The sequence below is a fragment of the Camelus ferus genome, chromosome 13, assembly GCF_009834535.1.
Source record: "Camelus ferus isolate YT-003-E chromosome 13, BCGSAC_Cfer_1.0, whole genome shotgun sequence".
Taxonomy (NCBI): domain Eukaryota; kingdom Metazoa; phylum Chordata; class Mammalia; order Artiodactyla; family Camelidae; genus Camelus; species Camelus ferus.
Genome location: NC_045708.1, coordinates 13,823,441 through 13,837,830, shown reverse-complemented (window position 1 = coordinate 13,837,830; position 14,390 = coordinate 13,823,441). Strand labels below are relative to the sequence as shown.

At 53.0% G+C, this 14,390-nt stretch overlaps 1 protein-coding gene across 1 annotated transcript in view; it reads right to left on the bottom strand.

Moving 5' to 3' along the window:
• VWA5B1 (von Willebrand factor A domain containing 5B1) overlaps positions 1-14,390 on the bottom strand; it is a 54,760-nt gene that overhangs the window by 30,015 nt on the left and 10,355 nt on the right. The window contains exons 3-6 of the mRNA XM_032495345.1: positions 6,093-6,257; positions 4,392-4,544; positions 2,904-3,123; positions 451-596 (exon numbers count right to left, since the gene is read on the bottom strand). Of these exons, the coding sequence (XP_032351236.1) occupies positions 451-596; positions 2,904-3,123; positions 4,392-4,544; positions 6,093-6,231 (658 nt within the window). The 5' untranslated portion in view covers positions 6,232-6,257. The remainder of the gene's footprint in view (positions 1-450; positions 597-2,903; positions 3,124-4,391; positions 4,545-6,092; positions 6,258-14,390) is intronic.

Genomic DNA, 14,390 nt, shown 5'->3' with positions numbered 1-14,390 from the left:
TCTTGACTCTGGCTGCACATTAGAATCACTCGGGAGCTTCTAATGTTCCAATGCCCGGGAAGTACCCCAGACCAATGTCATCAGAAGCTCTGGGGTGGGATCTAGGTGGCAGGACTTGGAAGCTCCCAGGTGATTCTACTATGCAAGGGGAGGACCAGGAAGCAATTTTATGGCTTCTTGGAGAGAACGGAAGACTGCCACGCCCCCACAGACATTTCACCAAGGAAGCCATTGAGGTAGAGGTGGGGACAGCCTTGAAACCTGTCCGTGGGAGGGGCTCATCTTGGGCTGCATGATGGGGAGTGGGAAATAGGGGTCCATAAGCTTTATGAGCTTAAGATCATCTTCCCTCTGGGCCTGCTGGCTTCCCTGTCCTCCCCTTCTTCTCCCAACCCTGGGGCCTTGCATCTTCTTTCCAGCCCCATCCTGGTCTGAGCGGCCCCCTCTCACCTGCAAGCAGGCACGGCCCACGGATCTCCAGCTGGAAGCTGAACTCGTATTCCATGGGGTTGGACACCTCGGTGTCCAGAAGAGTCGCCAGACACAGCTTGTTCCAGGAGTCCAGGGTCCGAGTGCCAAAGCAATGCCTATCTTTGCTGGGAAGGGGGCGGCAAGGAGGGGGAGAAGGAAGAGGCAGCCAGGGCCAAGCAGAGGGCCAGAATGAGAAGACATGGAGAAAACAGCAAGCCCCAGGCAGCCCAGCCCAGAGGAGCTTAGGAGCTTCCTCCCACGCCAGACCCTTACCTCCCACTCAGCCTGACTGCAGGGAGCGCCTGGATTCAGACCTAAGGTATTGCTGCCTAGGATGGATGGGCCAGGTACCAGGCACAGGGCTCCATGGCATTTGCTCCCATTGTTCTCGCCATGCCCCCAGCAGAAGGCATCAGAGCCCCCAGCTCCCTCATCTCCCACGTGGTGAAACCGAGGCTCAGCAAGAAGACGCTGCTGGCCCAAGTTCCCACCATCAGGACTTAGCAGAGTGGGTGTCCTCACCCAGGTCTGTCTGGCTTGGTGGTGGAAGCTGGTGCTACATCACATCCCTTCTGGAACTCCTGCTCTGTCTCTGCAAGCTGGGGGACCCTTGCATAAGCCACTTCTCTGCGTCTTGGTTTTCTTATCCATTAAGTGGGGATGATAATGACACGGCTTTCTTGAGTGAGTGCTTAGCAAAGTGTCTGTCCTTTGCTGAAAGCTCGCATTTCTGGTCCTCCTGCTGTGTCATCCCTCACCCTGTCTCTGATCCTGCTCTAGTCTCCTCCCCTCCACGGGCACGCCCATCTGAGGTCTTTGATACACGTCCTGAATACGCACGTATCGTTGTAAAACACGTGGTGATGTTTGATTGTGAACGTGTTTCTTTTCTTTTTTTTTTTTTTGTGAATGTGTTGTGAACTGAAAAGATTGCATTGTATTATGAATCTCACTCAGTTGCTTTTCTTTCTTTCACTCAGTGTTGTGTTTTTAGGCTCTGTCCACGTGGCTGTCTGTGAACCAAAATCTCTGCTGCTGACGCGGTATGGCTTGGGGGCATCTGTTATAGGGTTCTTATTTGTTCCTGCCTCTACCTCCCTGGGTCCACAGATACCACCACCACGAAGATCCTCATCTGTGCTCCCTTTTTGGACGTATGGAAGGATTTCTCTGGGATCCCTGGGTCAAAGGGCACATGCCGTGTATTGACAGATTGCTTTCCAGGGTGACTGGGCCAGTTTCTACTTCCACTAGCAGTGAATAAGAGTTTCTGTCTCCCCTCATCCTCACTAACACTTGTTATTATCTACCTTTCTTATTCTTACTCATGTCACTCTATCTGAGCAACTTTGAGATTCACTGGAATTTGAAGCAGGCATCTCCCAAGAGCATCTCTGTTAATTCCACCTGCTGGAACGGGCAGGTAAGCTTATTAGGGCCACCTCAGGGGCACGAGGGCCTCCCAAGCCTCTTGTTCCTTGATCCCCTGAGGTCTTGAATGTCCAAAGATCTGCTAGGTTCTGCCTCTCAAATGCACCAGGCTTGACGCCTATGGTGGCATTTACAAAGATGACACATGAGCTGGTGTTCCCCGGTGTGAGATTGGCTAGTACCACCAGCTTCTCTGTTGCGCCAACAAGTGTCCTCACCCTAGGCTTTGAGGTCCTACATAGTCTGACTCTCCAACACCCTGCTGACCTCTCTCCTTCCTTCTCCCACTCAGCTATAGTCACACCAAGCCCATTGCTGCCTCAGGGCCTTTGCACTTACTGCCCTTTCTGCCCCCTGCCCAGAATGTTCTTTCTCCAGAATATTTCCATGGCTTGCTCCCTTCATTCAGATCAGGCCTCAAATGTTGCCTAAGCCCTGTCTATTCTAGCTAAAAATTGCACCCACCCCACTGTATCCTGCCATGGCTCAGCCCTCAGCTGAAATGTCACTCCTCAGAAAAGCCTGGCCTGGCCTCTGGATCCCCCTGTTTGGGTCCCTCTTTTATACTCTTAGCCAATGAACTTCTCCTTCATTGCACTTTTCACATAATTAATCATGCATGCAAATTCAGTTGGCTAATGATATTTCCCACCAAGTTCAGAAAAGGCAGGAACCACGTGGGTCTTGGGTCCTCTGTGTCCCTAACACCCACTGCAGTGTCTAGCACATAGTAGGCACTCCAAAAACACCTCTTGAGTGCATTAAAGACTCAAGCCTGGAAATTCTGATCCTCAGCTGTCCAAATCCCAGCACTTCTGACTGATACCAACACAGGGCATTTCAGAGAGATCATTAAGTGCTCTAAAAATGAGCAGGGCACAGTTTGAGACGGCCACTAAAGAGCTCAGTCTTGCCTTTATTCCTTATCTTCCCCGCCCCGCACACCCCTGACTTCCCTGTACTGCTCACCCAGGGCTCTTGTCCGGGCAGGGGATCCTTACCCTTGGGCCTGCTGGCTGGAGAGGCCGGTGCTCTCAGTGCGGAACTGGGGCACCATCGGGGCGCAGACAGCAGGCAGCAGAACCCGCACGGCCCCACTGGGCAGTGTCGGGAGCTCCGAGGAGGTGCTGACAAAGATGGTGACGTTCTCCATAGGAGCGATGGTCCCCAGGTTGACCACAAACAGGATCCGCTCCAAATCCTCATCCAAAGCCACCTTTCCTGGTGTGCAGGAATGAGGGATGATTGAAACTCCCTCTTGCAGAATGTTTCCTAAGTGCCAGGCCTGGAGTCAGGGGCTGTGACTGCATGATGGCTCATCCCCTCTAAGCATGCTGCGTGTGAGGTTTGAGAGCCTGTTTTGCCGATGGGAAAACAGGCTCAGCGTGGAGATGCAACTTGCTCAAGGTTAGGCAGCAAATAACTGATTCGTTGAGCCAGGATCTGAACCTCTGTGGGGCTGATGCCAGGCCTGTGTAGTTTCCATTGTGCCCTACAGGGAGGGGGAGACTGGGACCCACAGGCCCCCCACAGAGGGTCACATCTCCATCTGCAGACTCTACTTCAAGCATCCCTGTATCCAAGATCCATGCTCTCTCTTCTTATCTGAAACACCCATCCCTCGTTCCTTCTTAGTCCTTCTTACCCACCCATTCAACCCTCCACAAAAGCTTCCCTGGTCCCATATGGACCCCTCTTTCCCTCCACTGTTGTTATCTGGACCACTTTTGGTACTTTCAGCCTCCTCTCATGGTCGCTCCTAGGCATGTCCTAGCTATTCTTTCAGGCTAAGAGAAGTCCTAAAATCTTGGGGGCAACTTCGCATCTTACACATCATAAGCATTCACTAAGAGATTCTTGAACTTCTCGATGTTCAGGTGAAGAAACTTCACCTCTATCACAGATCCAATGGTAAGACTCTCTTACATGATATTCGGTCTGGATTCAAGCCTGGCTCTGCCACTAACATGCTGTGTGACCTTGGGCCAATCACTCACCCTCTCTGAGCCTCTGTATCCGCAACAGCAGATATCAGTGGCCATGCTTCGAGTACTTACTCCGTACCTGGGACTATGATGAGTGTTTGGCCTGAATGCTCTTTGCTGAGATGCGGATGTGTATGATTAATAGTAACATTTCACAGATGAGGTTTGATTTCTTATCTCACACGGGTTGCAAGCAACAGGATTGGGAGTCAAACCCTGGTGTGACTCATTCCACAGCCTCTGAGCTCAAATGACATGCTATTCTGTTCTTTAGAGATATCTTAAGAACCCTTCTCTTGCCTCCTTTGATCTTTGCCACTCTTTCCAAGTGAGAAGAGAAACAACCATCTCTATTGTACAGACAGTAAGGTGAGGTTCAGAGAGGTTAGTTACTGGCCTGCAGTCACACAGGATTCCTGTCTCTTACCTTGTCCCACGGCTGCCCTTTTAGTCCGCCTGAGACTCCAGCCATGCCCAGGCCCTGCCAAGCCGCACTGGCCTTACCTGTGACAGTTGCCGCTCGGATTCGGGTGGCATCAAAGTGGCCGCTCTCCATCTTGGCTTTGTCCTTGATCTGTACCGTCACGACACGGTCAGCTATGACCGCCTCAAAGCCGATCACCGTGGTGTACTCATCCAGTGGGTATACAAAGAGGCCTGTCAGAGCAGGGCCCAGCATTGCAGGGTGCCGCAGCCCCCTCTGCAGGCCCCACCCCTGGGAAGGAACCCAAGCCTTTGGTATTTCAGATGGACAGACGGCCTGCTCATGGCCCCGGGGCTGGGCAGGATAAGGACAGAAGGCAGGCTCTGTGGAGCTGTGGGACAGCTGGAAAGGGACAGCTGCTCCCCTGTCCCAGCCAACGCTTACTATGTAGGCCTGGGAGGCCGGCATGGCCAGGGCTTCCAATTTTTCAAGAGAGAGTGGAAATCTGGATTTTCATGTGACCTGTGGTGTGGATGTATTAAGACATCTCTGTGTGGTGGTTTGCCACCCTTGGTGCCCGTGACCTGGGGCTTTGGAGGAATAAGACTAGGATAGGGTTCTAATCCTGGCCCTGACCCCTTCCCCAGCCCAGTGACCTTGGATTAGATATTTAGCATTTCTAAGCCTCACAGCCTCTTCTGTAGGATGGGGATAATAGAGACAAACTCAGGGTCATCATGAAAATGAGAATAATGGCCACCATGATGTCCCCCATGGTGTGTGTCCTACATTTTGATATCTCAGTGCTTCTCAAACTTTAATATGGTGAGCTCGCCCCAAACTCCAGCTTCCCATCCCTCTGAGCCTCAGTTTCCTCATCTATAAAATGGGACGACTGGTTCTTTCTGTACATGGAAAGCCAAAAGATTGTCCTAAAGCTGTTCAGTAATTTAGTCTCCATGGATCCCACTTTAAGCCACCTTCTCTAGGTTTCCTTAAATAGTGAAACAGAGTCATTTGCTTTGCCCAGATTTCTGCGGGGAGGAAACTTTCCCCTGCAAGTTCCTCTTGGGAACTGAAATGGTTTTAGAAGCTCAGATCAGGCTGCAGGGTGGTGCCCTGGGCCATGAAGTCTGGGGATCAGGAGGCCCCCATCACTGTGCATGAGACGGGATCCCAACCATAACAAGCTTTTAAACAGAACCCTCCTGGCCAGCCTTCCCATAACCCCTTTCCTTAAGTGCAAAGAGAAGCGTGTGGTTTACGAACGACTGCTGCAGGTGAATGTCCGTCCACGCTCCTGACTGCCTGCTCGGATGGTGCATATTTGCAGACTGGTTTTCATTCCACGCCGCCCTTCCTCATGCATTACCTGATCTGCTCCTCTGGCAAGCCCAGGCACAGGAGCATCCTGATGTCGAGAGGGATAGTGGCTGCCCCAAGGTCACGGGGACAACAGCCACGCCTAGGACCGGGAGCTCCTGGCTTCCACTGAGTCTGGACACCTCTCTTACTGTGAACTGGGCGTGTCTTCTGGAACATATGTAGGGTTGGGACTGTTGGCTGGGGCTGAGCCCAAGCCTGGGTTCAAATCCTGACCCAACTTGCTATCAGCTTTAAGACCTGCAGGGCGGAAATGGGATTCCTATTTTGCATGTAAGGAAACTGAGACTCAGAGGGGTGACATGACTTGCCCGATTCCTATCGGTTAATACTTGTGAGGATGGGGATTCAACGTGGGGGAGGGGGTGGCCCCAGGGAAGCCCAACAGGCGTCCTCACCCTGGAAGGGCTGGGCTTCTAGGTTGCCATAGGTGAGGGAGGCGGTGAGACCCAGGGCGTAACCGCTGACAAAGGAGGTGACATCGGATGCAGTGAGGGGCAGGGCTGCCCCTGTGATCTGGTTCAGCAGACCGGGCATCTCGCTGGCTACTCAGCCTTCAGGGTCTGCAAGAGACAGGAAGGCAGGAAGTGCGGAGAGGTCCCCCCATCCCTCTCCCACTCGGTTCTCCCACTTCAGCCCCCACGGGTGGTCAGAGAATCATTCTCACCATCTTCATGAAGGTGACCCACGATGACTCTCACCCACCTCTGAGAAGAGAAGGACTAGTAATCCCATTTCTTTCCGTGTCATAGTAGAGAAACTGAGGTGGAAGACATGTGACCCTCCTGGACTCACTCAGCAGGTGGGAGCACAGCCAGGGTCAAAGCCCAAGCAAGCTAACGTCCACCTAGGATTCTCCCCAAGGACAGGGCTCTCCTAGCTCCGGAGGTGAGTCCAGGGATGTGGGCTCTGACCCCATCCCTTTGTCGTTCCCATAATCTCTGAGCCGTGGATGCTTCCCCGGCAAAGTCAGAGGACTGGAATAGCTCACCAAGTCCCTCCTTCTCTGACTTCAGTGCATCAACCCACTACGGCCAACACTTGGGGTGTAAGGGGAGAGAAGCACCTTCCACACAAGATACCAAAGTGAAGGGAACCACCACCCCTCCAGGGGTGCAGGCCAAAAGCCCGAGCCATGCCTGATACCACCCCCCCACCCCCCACCCGCACACTATTGCCAAAGACCAAGACCTATCTCTGGAAAAACCCTGGCATCCATCCATGCCTTTCCTTCTCTGCCACCAGCATCCTTGTCCCAGTCGCTGCCGTCTCTGCGTGGACCACAGCTCTTAACTGGCCTCTTGAATCTACTCCTTCCCACGCCATCCCCTGTGACCCATTCTCTACCCAGTGGCCAGAATGATCAGACCCACACACAAAGTGGACAGGCCTGTTTCACCCTTGCCACCTTCGCTCCCACGCCAGTGGTTTCCCATTCATCCTAGGATAGAGACCAAAACCCTTAAGATTTTGGCCTAGGGCCCTGTGTGGTCTGGCCCCGCTGGCCTCTCCAGCTCATCTGTCACCATGTTCCCAAACACACTTTGTGGGCCTCCCAGCTTCCATTCCATCCCTCAGATGTGTCCTGTGCTCTCTCCCTCCTTGGTACTTGCCCTGCTTTACCTGGAAGGCCCACCCCATGACCCACTTGTAAACTAGTAACCTCCTACTGTCCTTCAGGGTCAACTCAGGTCCCCTTCTCAGGGAAGCCAGTCCACCCATGCCCAGTGTCCTTCGTCTGCCTCTCACAGAGCCAAGTTCCTCCCCCTCAGAGGACTTCCATTAGTTTGTAGGGACACATCTTGTTTCTGTGAGATTCCTTTATTCATGTCCACCATCCCCTTTGGAGTGCTTGCTTCTGAAGGCTCTGTCTGTTTTCGCTTCCCGTGACAACCTCAGTGCTGACTGAATAAACCAGAGAATGGGCGACTGTCACCATTCCAACACCAAGGACTTCATAGCACTTCCCAGGGCCTGGTATCCATTCTCAGTGAGATTCCTGACAGCCTCCCAGGCCATCACGTGCTCTAGAGAGGTGGGGGTGGGGGTGGGGGTGGGGAGTGGGAAGCAAAGTCAAACAAAGGAGTATAAACTTGTGGTCAGATTCTCTCTGGGGATTCCTCTGGGCGGTGTGCGCGCCAGGCAAAGCTGCCGTGGGCCGGCAGCCTGCTGCCATGTATTCGCAAGGCTATTCACTGAGCGCTGACTACTCTGCCTTTTCTCCGCGAAGGGAACTCCCCAAGCTAGGATGCTAGGATCCTCAGGATCTCCAGGTGCTCCTGCCCCCTCTGCAGGGCCAGCGTGTCTTTTAGAAAAAATTTTTAGCTTTATTTTTAATTTTTGCAGGGGTGGGGAGGTAATTAGACTATTTATTTTAATGGAGGTACTGGGGATTGAACCCAGGACCTCGGGCATGCTAAGCACGCAGTCTACCGCTCAGTTATACCCTCCCTACTGCAAGCGGTGTCTTTTTAATTATTTTCTTCCGGTGGCTCTGGCCCAGACTGCTCTCAGCCCTGGCTTATCTGCAGCGGACTGACTGACGGCAGGTGGCAGATAAGGAGCCAGGAGGGAGCTGCTGTATCCCCAGCTGCCTCCTCTCAGGAGTTCAGTGTCTCTGGGCCCCAACCAAAGCCTGGCTACTCCCAGGGGGCAGGACTAGCTGGCAAAGCTCATTTCCTGACAGAGCCACGTCTCCTGCCATCCACACTCCCGCCCTCCTCCTCCTCAGCCCGGTTCACTCCCGTCTAGAATGCTGACGTGGGCACCCAGATGCGTGATGAACCTGGACTTCAGCTTCAGTTCACCCTGGGGTGGAGTTTTGCCAAGGGTCATCCCACTCTGCCCTTGTGCCCAGCCAGGCTTCCTGAGGTGGCCCCTCACCCAGGGAGTGGGGCTTGGGGGAGTGATGCTGATAACACAGACAGACTCGCTCAGAACTGACTCTTTAACGACATCAGCCCCCTTGGGAAGAGTAAACTTGCGATTCTTCAGGGCCTCATCCATGCATATTTGTCATCAATTCATCCAGCATTGATAAGCATCTACTGTATTCCCAGACCCTGAATTAGTGACTGGGGATTCAAAGATAAGACACAGCTCCATCCTTAAGGAACTTTCAAGCCAGAGGCAGAGGAGCTGGGGAGTAGGGGAAGACAATAGGAACAGCAGCTGGAATTCGGTGAAGATTGAAAATGTGTCGGGCACATGTATTATCTCATTTAATTCTCACACCTTATGAAGTGTCTTGTTCTGCAGATGAGGACATTGAGGCCTCAGAGAGATGTGTTTGGCTTTGCACATGACTGCGAGGTGCCCGGAGGACAGCGGGTACCATGGGTATGTGGGGGACTTTCTCCTGGAGGAAGCCAGGGGCATCCCTGTGAGAGATGGGGACCAGAGCAAGTCTGCTGCGTATCCTCCCTCCAGCCGTCCCACCCCGGGCCTCCAGGGGCTTCCGGCCACAGGAAACACCCAGGAGAGACCTAGGAAGCCACCAGCATTGTCCCTAGGACGGGGGGAGAAGCCAGGCTCAACCTCAGGGAACAGTGTGGTGTGAGCAGCTCTGAGGTGTCAGGGTCAACAATTTCTAGGTGTTTACCCACTTCACCTCCTTCCCGATTGGCCAGACCACCTGCCTTTGCCCAGGTCCTTGACTTTGGGGATGCAAAATCTGGAAAATGGGCTGGTGAGGAGAGAGAAAACAGAAAGGGCAGACTGGCAGGGCTGCTAGACCTTAGAGCAGCCACGGAGAGAATGGGCCAGGCTTGAGGGGAGGGCAGGAAAGACGTTTTTAAGAAGGGCTGCCCTGAGTTACAAGCTTGGTTCCATTTATTGTTCTTTAAAAGGCACAAAGAAGGCTTCAAGTTATGCAGGGTGTTGGACTGTGTTTCTTTGTTCTTTGAGAATTAGGTTTATTTATTTGTTTACTTTTAGAGGAGGTGCTGGGGATTGAACTGAGGACTTTTGCATGCTAAGCATGCACTCTACCACCCTCACCCCCTTGGACTGTTTCTTTGAAAGAGATGCTATGCTGAACCTGAGTCCAGAGAGGTCGATGCAGATTAAAGGAGGTTCCCCATGTGACTGTTAATACCAAGACTGTTTCTGACGGTCTAGAACCCAAATGATTGCTGTCCTTCAAGCAGGTCTCTTTGGAGCCAGACAAGCCTGGAGTTGAATCCCAGTGGATAACGTACTACCTCACTCACCCTGAGGGAGTCACTTTAATCTCTGAATATTCCTCTCTTGTCTATAAAGCCAGGTGAGTGGAGGGGCCAACATTTCCCATCTCTTAGGCACTTGGAAGATTAAATTGAATAATGTGTATAAAGTATCCAGTACAGTGCCTGGCACATAGTAGGTACTCATAAATATTTATAAAGTGAAAGTAAATGAATGGATGAATGAATGAATGCTGGCAGCCTTCCCAGGACACTGACCTTTAGGGGTCACCTAGGTGCAGGAGACAGTGGAGAACAAGGCAGATGTAGATACAAACTAATGGAGACAGAGTCAGTAAGGCTGCAAGCCAGCAGACTCATAGCCTGACTCCTTGCCACCTCCACTGCTGCCACATTTTGTCCCCCTCCAGTCTAGTCCCAGTGGAGCAGCCAGAGCGAGCCTTTGCTGACATGGATCCGGTCATGTGACTCTACAGCTCAACCCCCTGCCAGCTCCCCATGCCTCTCAAGACCCCCCGATCTAGGCTCCACGCCCGTTTCCTTTCTGATTTCCCCACTGGTGACTCTGCTGTCACTCTTCTCCTGCTGTAGGGTTTTGCACTGGCTGTTCCTGCTTTCAGGAATGCTTTTCCCCGGGTATCCATGTCAATTGCTCCCTCATTCTTTCAAGTCACTCAATTGGCACCTTCTCGGGGAGGCCTATCCTTATACTGTGTATTTTTTGAATCATTTCCTTTTTAAAATTTTTAATTTTGATTTTTTACTTTGAGGGGAGGTAATTTTATTTATTTATTTATTTATGTTTTTAATGGAGGTACTGGGGATTGAACCTAGGACCTCGTGCATGTTAAGCACGTGCCCTACCACTGAGCTATCCCCTCCCCCTCTTAATACTGTATTTCAACTTGCAACCTGTTCCCCCACCTCCACTTCCAACCCTTCATCCTGCTCTTTTACTTTTCCCACAGCACATAGTACTCACACACTCTCTGTAAAGTATTTATTATGTTTATTACCTATTATCTGTCTCCCCTCCACAAGGGCAGGGATTGGGGACCTGATATGTCCCAAGTGCCTTGAATAGTGCTGGCACTATTAGTAGGTGGTCAATAAATATCGTTGAGGGAATGGATATGTATAATCAGAATGGAAAGCAGCCCCAAGGAAGATGTTGGAGCTCAATCCATCATTTAGGTTCTCATCCTCGTGTCTATCAGTCTGGGTCCCAAATACACCCTCCCCAACAGTGCATAGGTGCCATCTATCTTTGAGCAGACCATCGGCCCATAGGGATGCTCTGTTCTTCTGTGCCCCTGAGCCTACCCCTGGCCATCTTCCTCCTCTCCAAACCTCCCACTGTGCCTTCTGCAAACCACCACTCGGCAGATTCCCTGAGATTCTTTCTGTGTCCCTGCCCGAGGACCTGCTCCCCCTGCTTCCACGAGAGGCTGCCTATTCCTTGCCCCTCCAGGTTGGGAAGCTGATGCCTTTCAAGTACCACCCTTCTGCTTTGTCGCTTGCCATCTTCAAGGTCCTGATAACACCCTCCTTTAAGCCCACCTGGCTCCCGGCTTCTCTGTTCTCTGAGCGCTGCCATCACCTGGGGTGACTTCAACATCCATAGGAATGGGACACCCAACTCCCTGGGCTCTTCTCCCCCAACTCCCACATCTCAGTAACCTTTGCTGCCCCTCCCATTTCCACTCGTTCCTTGAACTTGAGACGCCGCCCATGATCGCTCCATCTCCAAAACCTGAGTCACTCAGACACTTAGATTGCTCTTAAAATCGCAGCCTCTCAATACTCCCTGGCTTTCTTTTCTTGCTTGTTTTTTCCTTAACAGTTACCACCATCCGATAGACTATATATTCTTGTTTATCTTGTTTGACGCATCTCCCCAGCTCTCTAGATGGAGTATAATCCCCAGCGAGGGCAAGGATTTTGTTCTAGTTTGTTTACTGCTCCATCTGCTACCCACAGAATAGCATCAGGGGATAGTAGATGCCCCGTACATATTTATTGATTAGATGTCATGTCATTCCCAGTATTTCGCATGTACAATTGGGCAGCACTCATCAGAGGTAAGTACACTTACTGTCCCTGTGTTATAGAAGAAAATACCAAAGCTCAGAGAGGTGAGGTAACTTACCCAAGGCCACCCAGCCAGTAGGTGATGGGGCTGGGAGTTAACCCGAGCAGAAGGACCAGAGCCCATTTCCTTCACCACAAGGCTACACTGTCTCCTGCACTAAGCTTCCTCCCAAGCGTTGACACTTCTGCCCAAATGCTCTCCTGAAATCCTCCTCTGTTCTCCATCTCTACTGCTGCTGCCTCGTTGCTGTCTCCTGGACCACCCTACCATCCCCTACCTGGTCCTTCAGTCTCCAGACTGTTTCCCTTCTGGTCCTCTCCGTCAATCCATGTGAGTGCGTGTGTGCACAGACAACCCCCAACACACACCCACACACATCTGCCCACGAGCCTCCCTTTCTCCTGAGCTTAATGTCTCCCCATTGCTTTGGTCCAACTGGGCAAGTTAAACTCTCAGCATGGCATTCAAAGCTCTTCCCCAGCAGCTCCTCATCTCTGTCCAGTGTCACCTCCTGCCACGTCCTGCATGTTTACTGCCCTCCAAACACACTGACCTTCTCACCATGCCCTGAACAGGTCAGGCTCTTCCCCACCCTTGAGCCTTTTCCTGTAATGATCATTGCCTTCTTCTCTGCCTTTCAAAGTCCTAGTCACCATTCAAGACCCAGTTCCACTGTCACCTCCTCCCTGAAGCCTTCCCTGACACCCCACTCCATCAGACACGCCCTCCTTGGGGCCTCCCCAGCCTTTGGGCGCGTGTCTGTCACATGGCACATCACGAAGCGCTGTGACTGCCTTTGTGCGATGGCTTGTCTCCCCCACCCAGCTGTAAGCGCTGCAAGAACAAGGGGCACACCCCCTCCTTTGCTGTGTCCTGTCTCCCTGCAAGGACTCAGGTCAGAGGAGGGATTCTACATGGAGGCACCCACCAGGGTCCAGTGCCTCGCGGTCTTCACTAGCGCTCACACGCACCCTCACTTCACAGGTAGGGAAGCTGGTGGGGAGGGGGTCCTGATAGCCAGGATAGCGCAGCTGGTGAGTGGTCAGGCTGGTTCCTCCAAAGCCTGGACTTTCCCTTCCCCAGCTGCTTCTGGGGCCATGCCGGGCACGGACGGAAGGGGGGACGGGGAGGGGGACGGGGGACCAGGACCCTGGTGAACTGGGGCTGTGGGCACCGGGGACACTGGGCTTCCTCGCTTCTGATGCCTTCAAGATGCTGCTGTGCTCCTGTCCCCCACGCACCCTCCAGATGCCTCTGGGGAGGCCTGTAGCCTGGGCCCCAGTTTGTCCTGGAACAGCCCGAGTGCAATGTTCTCGGCTGAGAACAGAGGCTGGGCTGACAGGGGCCTGCCGCAGGCGCAGTGTGACTTCATTTAGATGAGATGCAGAAAGGATGTGCAGGCGAGGCAGCAAGGACGAGAGTGCCAGGCCCTGCCTGTCTTCAGTCGTCACAACAGGAGTGGAGACGCCTGCATCAGGGGTCCTGGGGGCAAGGACTGGGGCCTCACGCTTCCCTTGCCAGGAGATGTTTACTTTTCAAGAGACTGAAGAAGTGGAAACTTGCTTATGGGGCAGCCCCCAGGTCCCAGGACCTAGAGTACTGCCAGGGGATAGGCTCCTTGGATGGCCATTTTCTGGGGGCTCTGGGCCAATTACTTGCTGGGCTCTACCACGTACATACTGTGTGACCTTGAGAAAGTTACTTAACCTTTTTGTGTCTTAGCTTCTGCATCTATCAAAAGAGACCATAACGGTGCCCACTCCTAGGAAATTGGGAGGAGAAGGAGAAAATGCCTGTCATGTGAGTGGGCGGGAAGCGGGCGGGTCCTGATGGGGCTAGGGGCTCCTCTCCTCTGCCCTCCTCCATCAGCCCTCCCTGAGAGGGCCACTTCCTGGGCTGGGTTGACCCCCACACATACTGGCAAGTTGGGAAGGTCCTGGGGTGTCTGCTGAAGGGCCCACCTCAGTAGCTCCCCTGATTCTGCCCTTGGAGCTGAACTCTGCCCCGTGGCAGCATGGTGAGCCTCCTCCCTCCCAACCGGAAAGCCTTTCTGGAAGCCTTTCACCCTCCTGCTGGTCAGCTTCCCACAGATGGTGTCCACAGAGTCAGAGGCCTCCGGCTGAGTGATCTCTGCCAGGCCTGGGCGAGGTGCAGACGGTAAGCCAACCAAGCAATTCTGGCCTTACCCGCCTCAACTCACCTGGGTCTGGGGGTCCTCATCCTTTTCCCTGTCGCCGACCCTTGTAGGAAGTCCATGCTTTCATGCCGTCACTGCGAGCCTGTCCTCCAAGGACCACCCCACCCACAGACCAACACTGACACTTCCACGAAAGTGGGGGCAGAGTCGATGGGTTCTCTGGATCCCATCTGACTGTTCTAAGCTTCTAGAATTCTGGGGCTCTCAAATTCTGTTCTCCTTT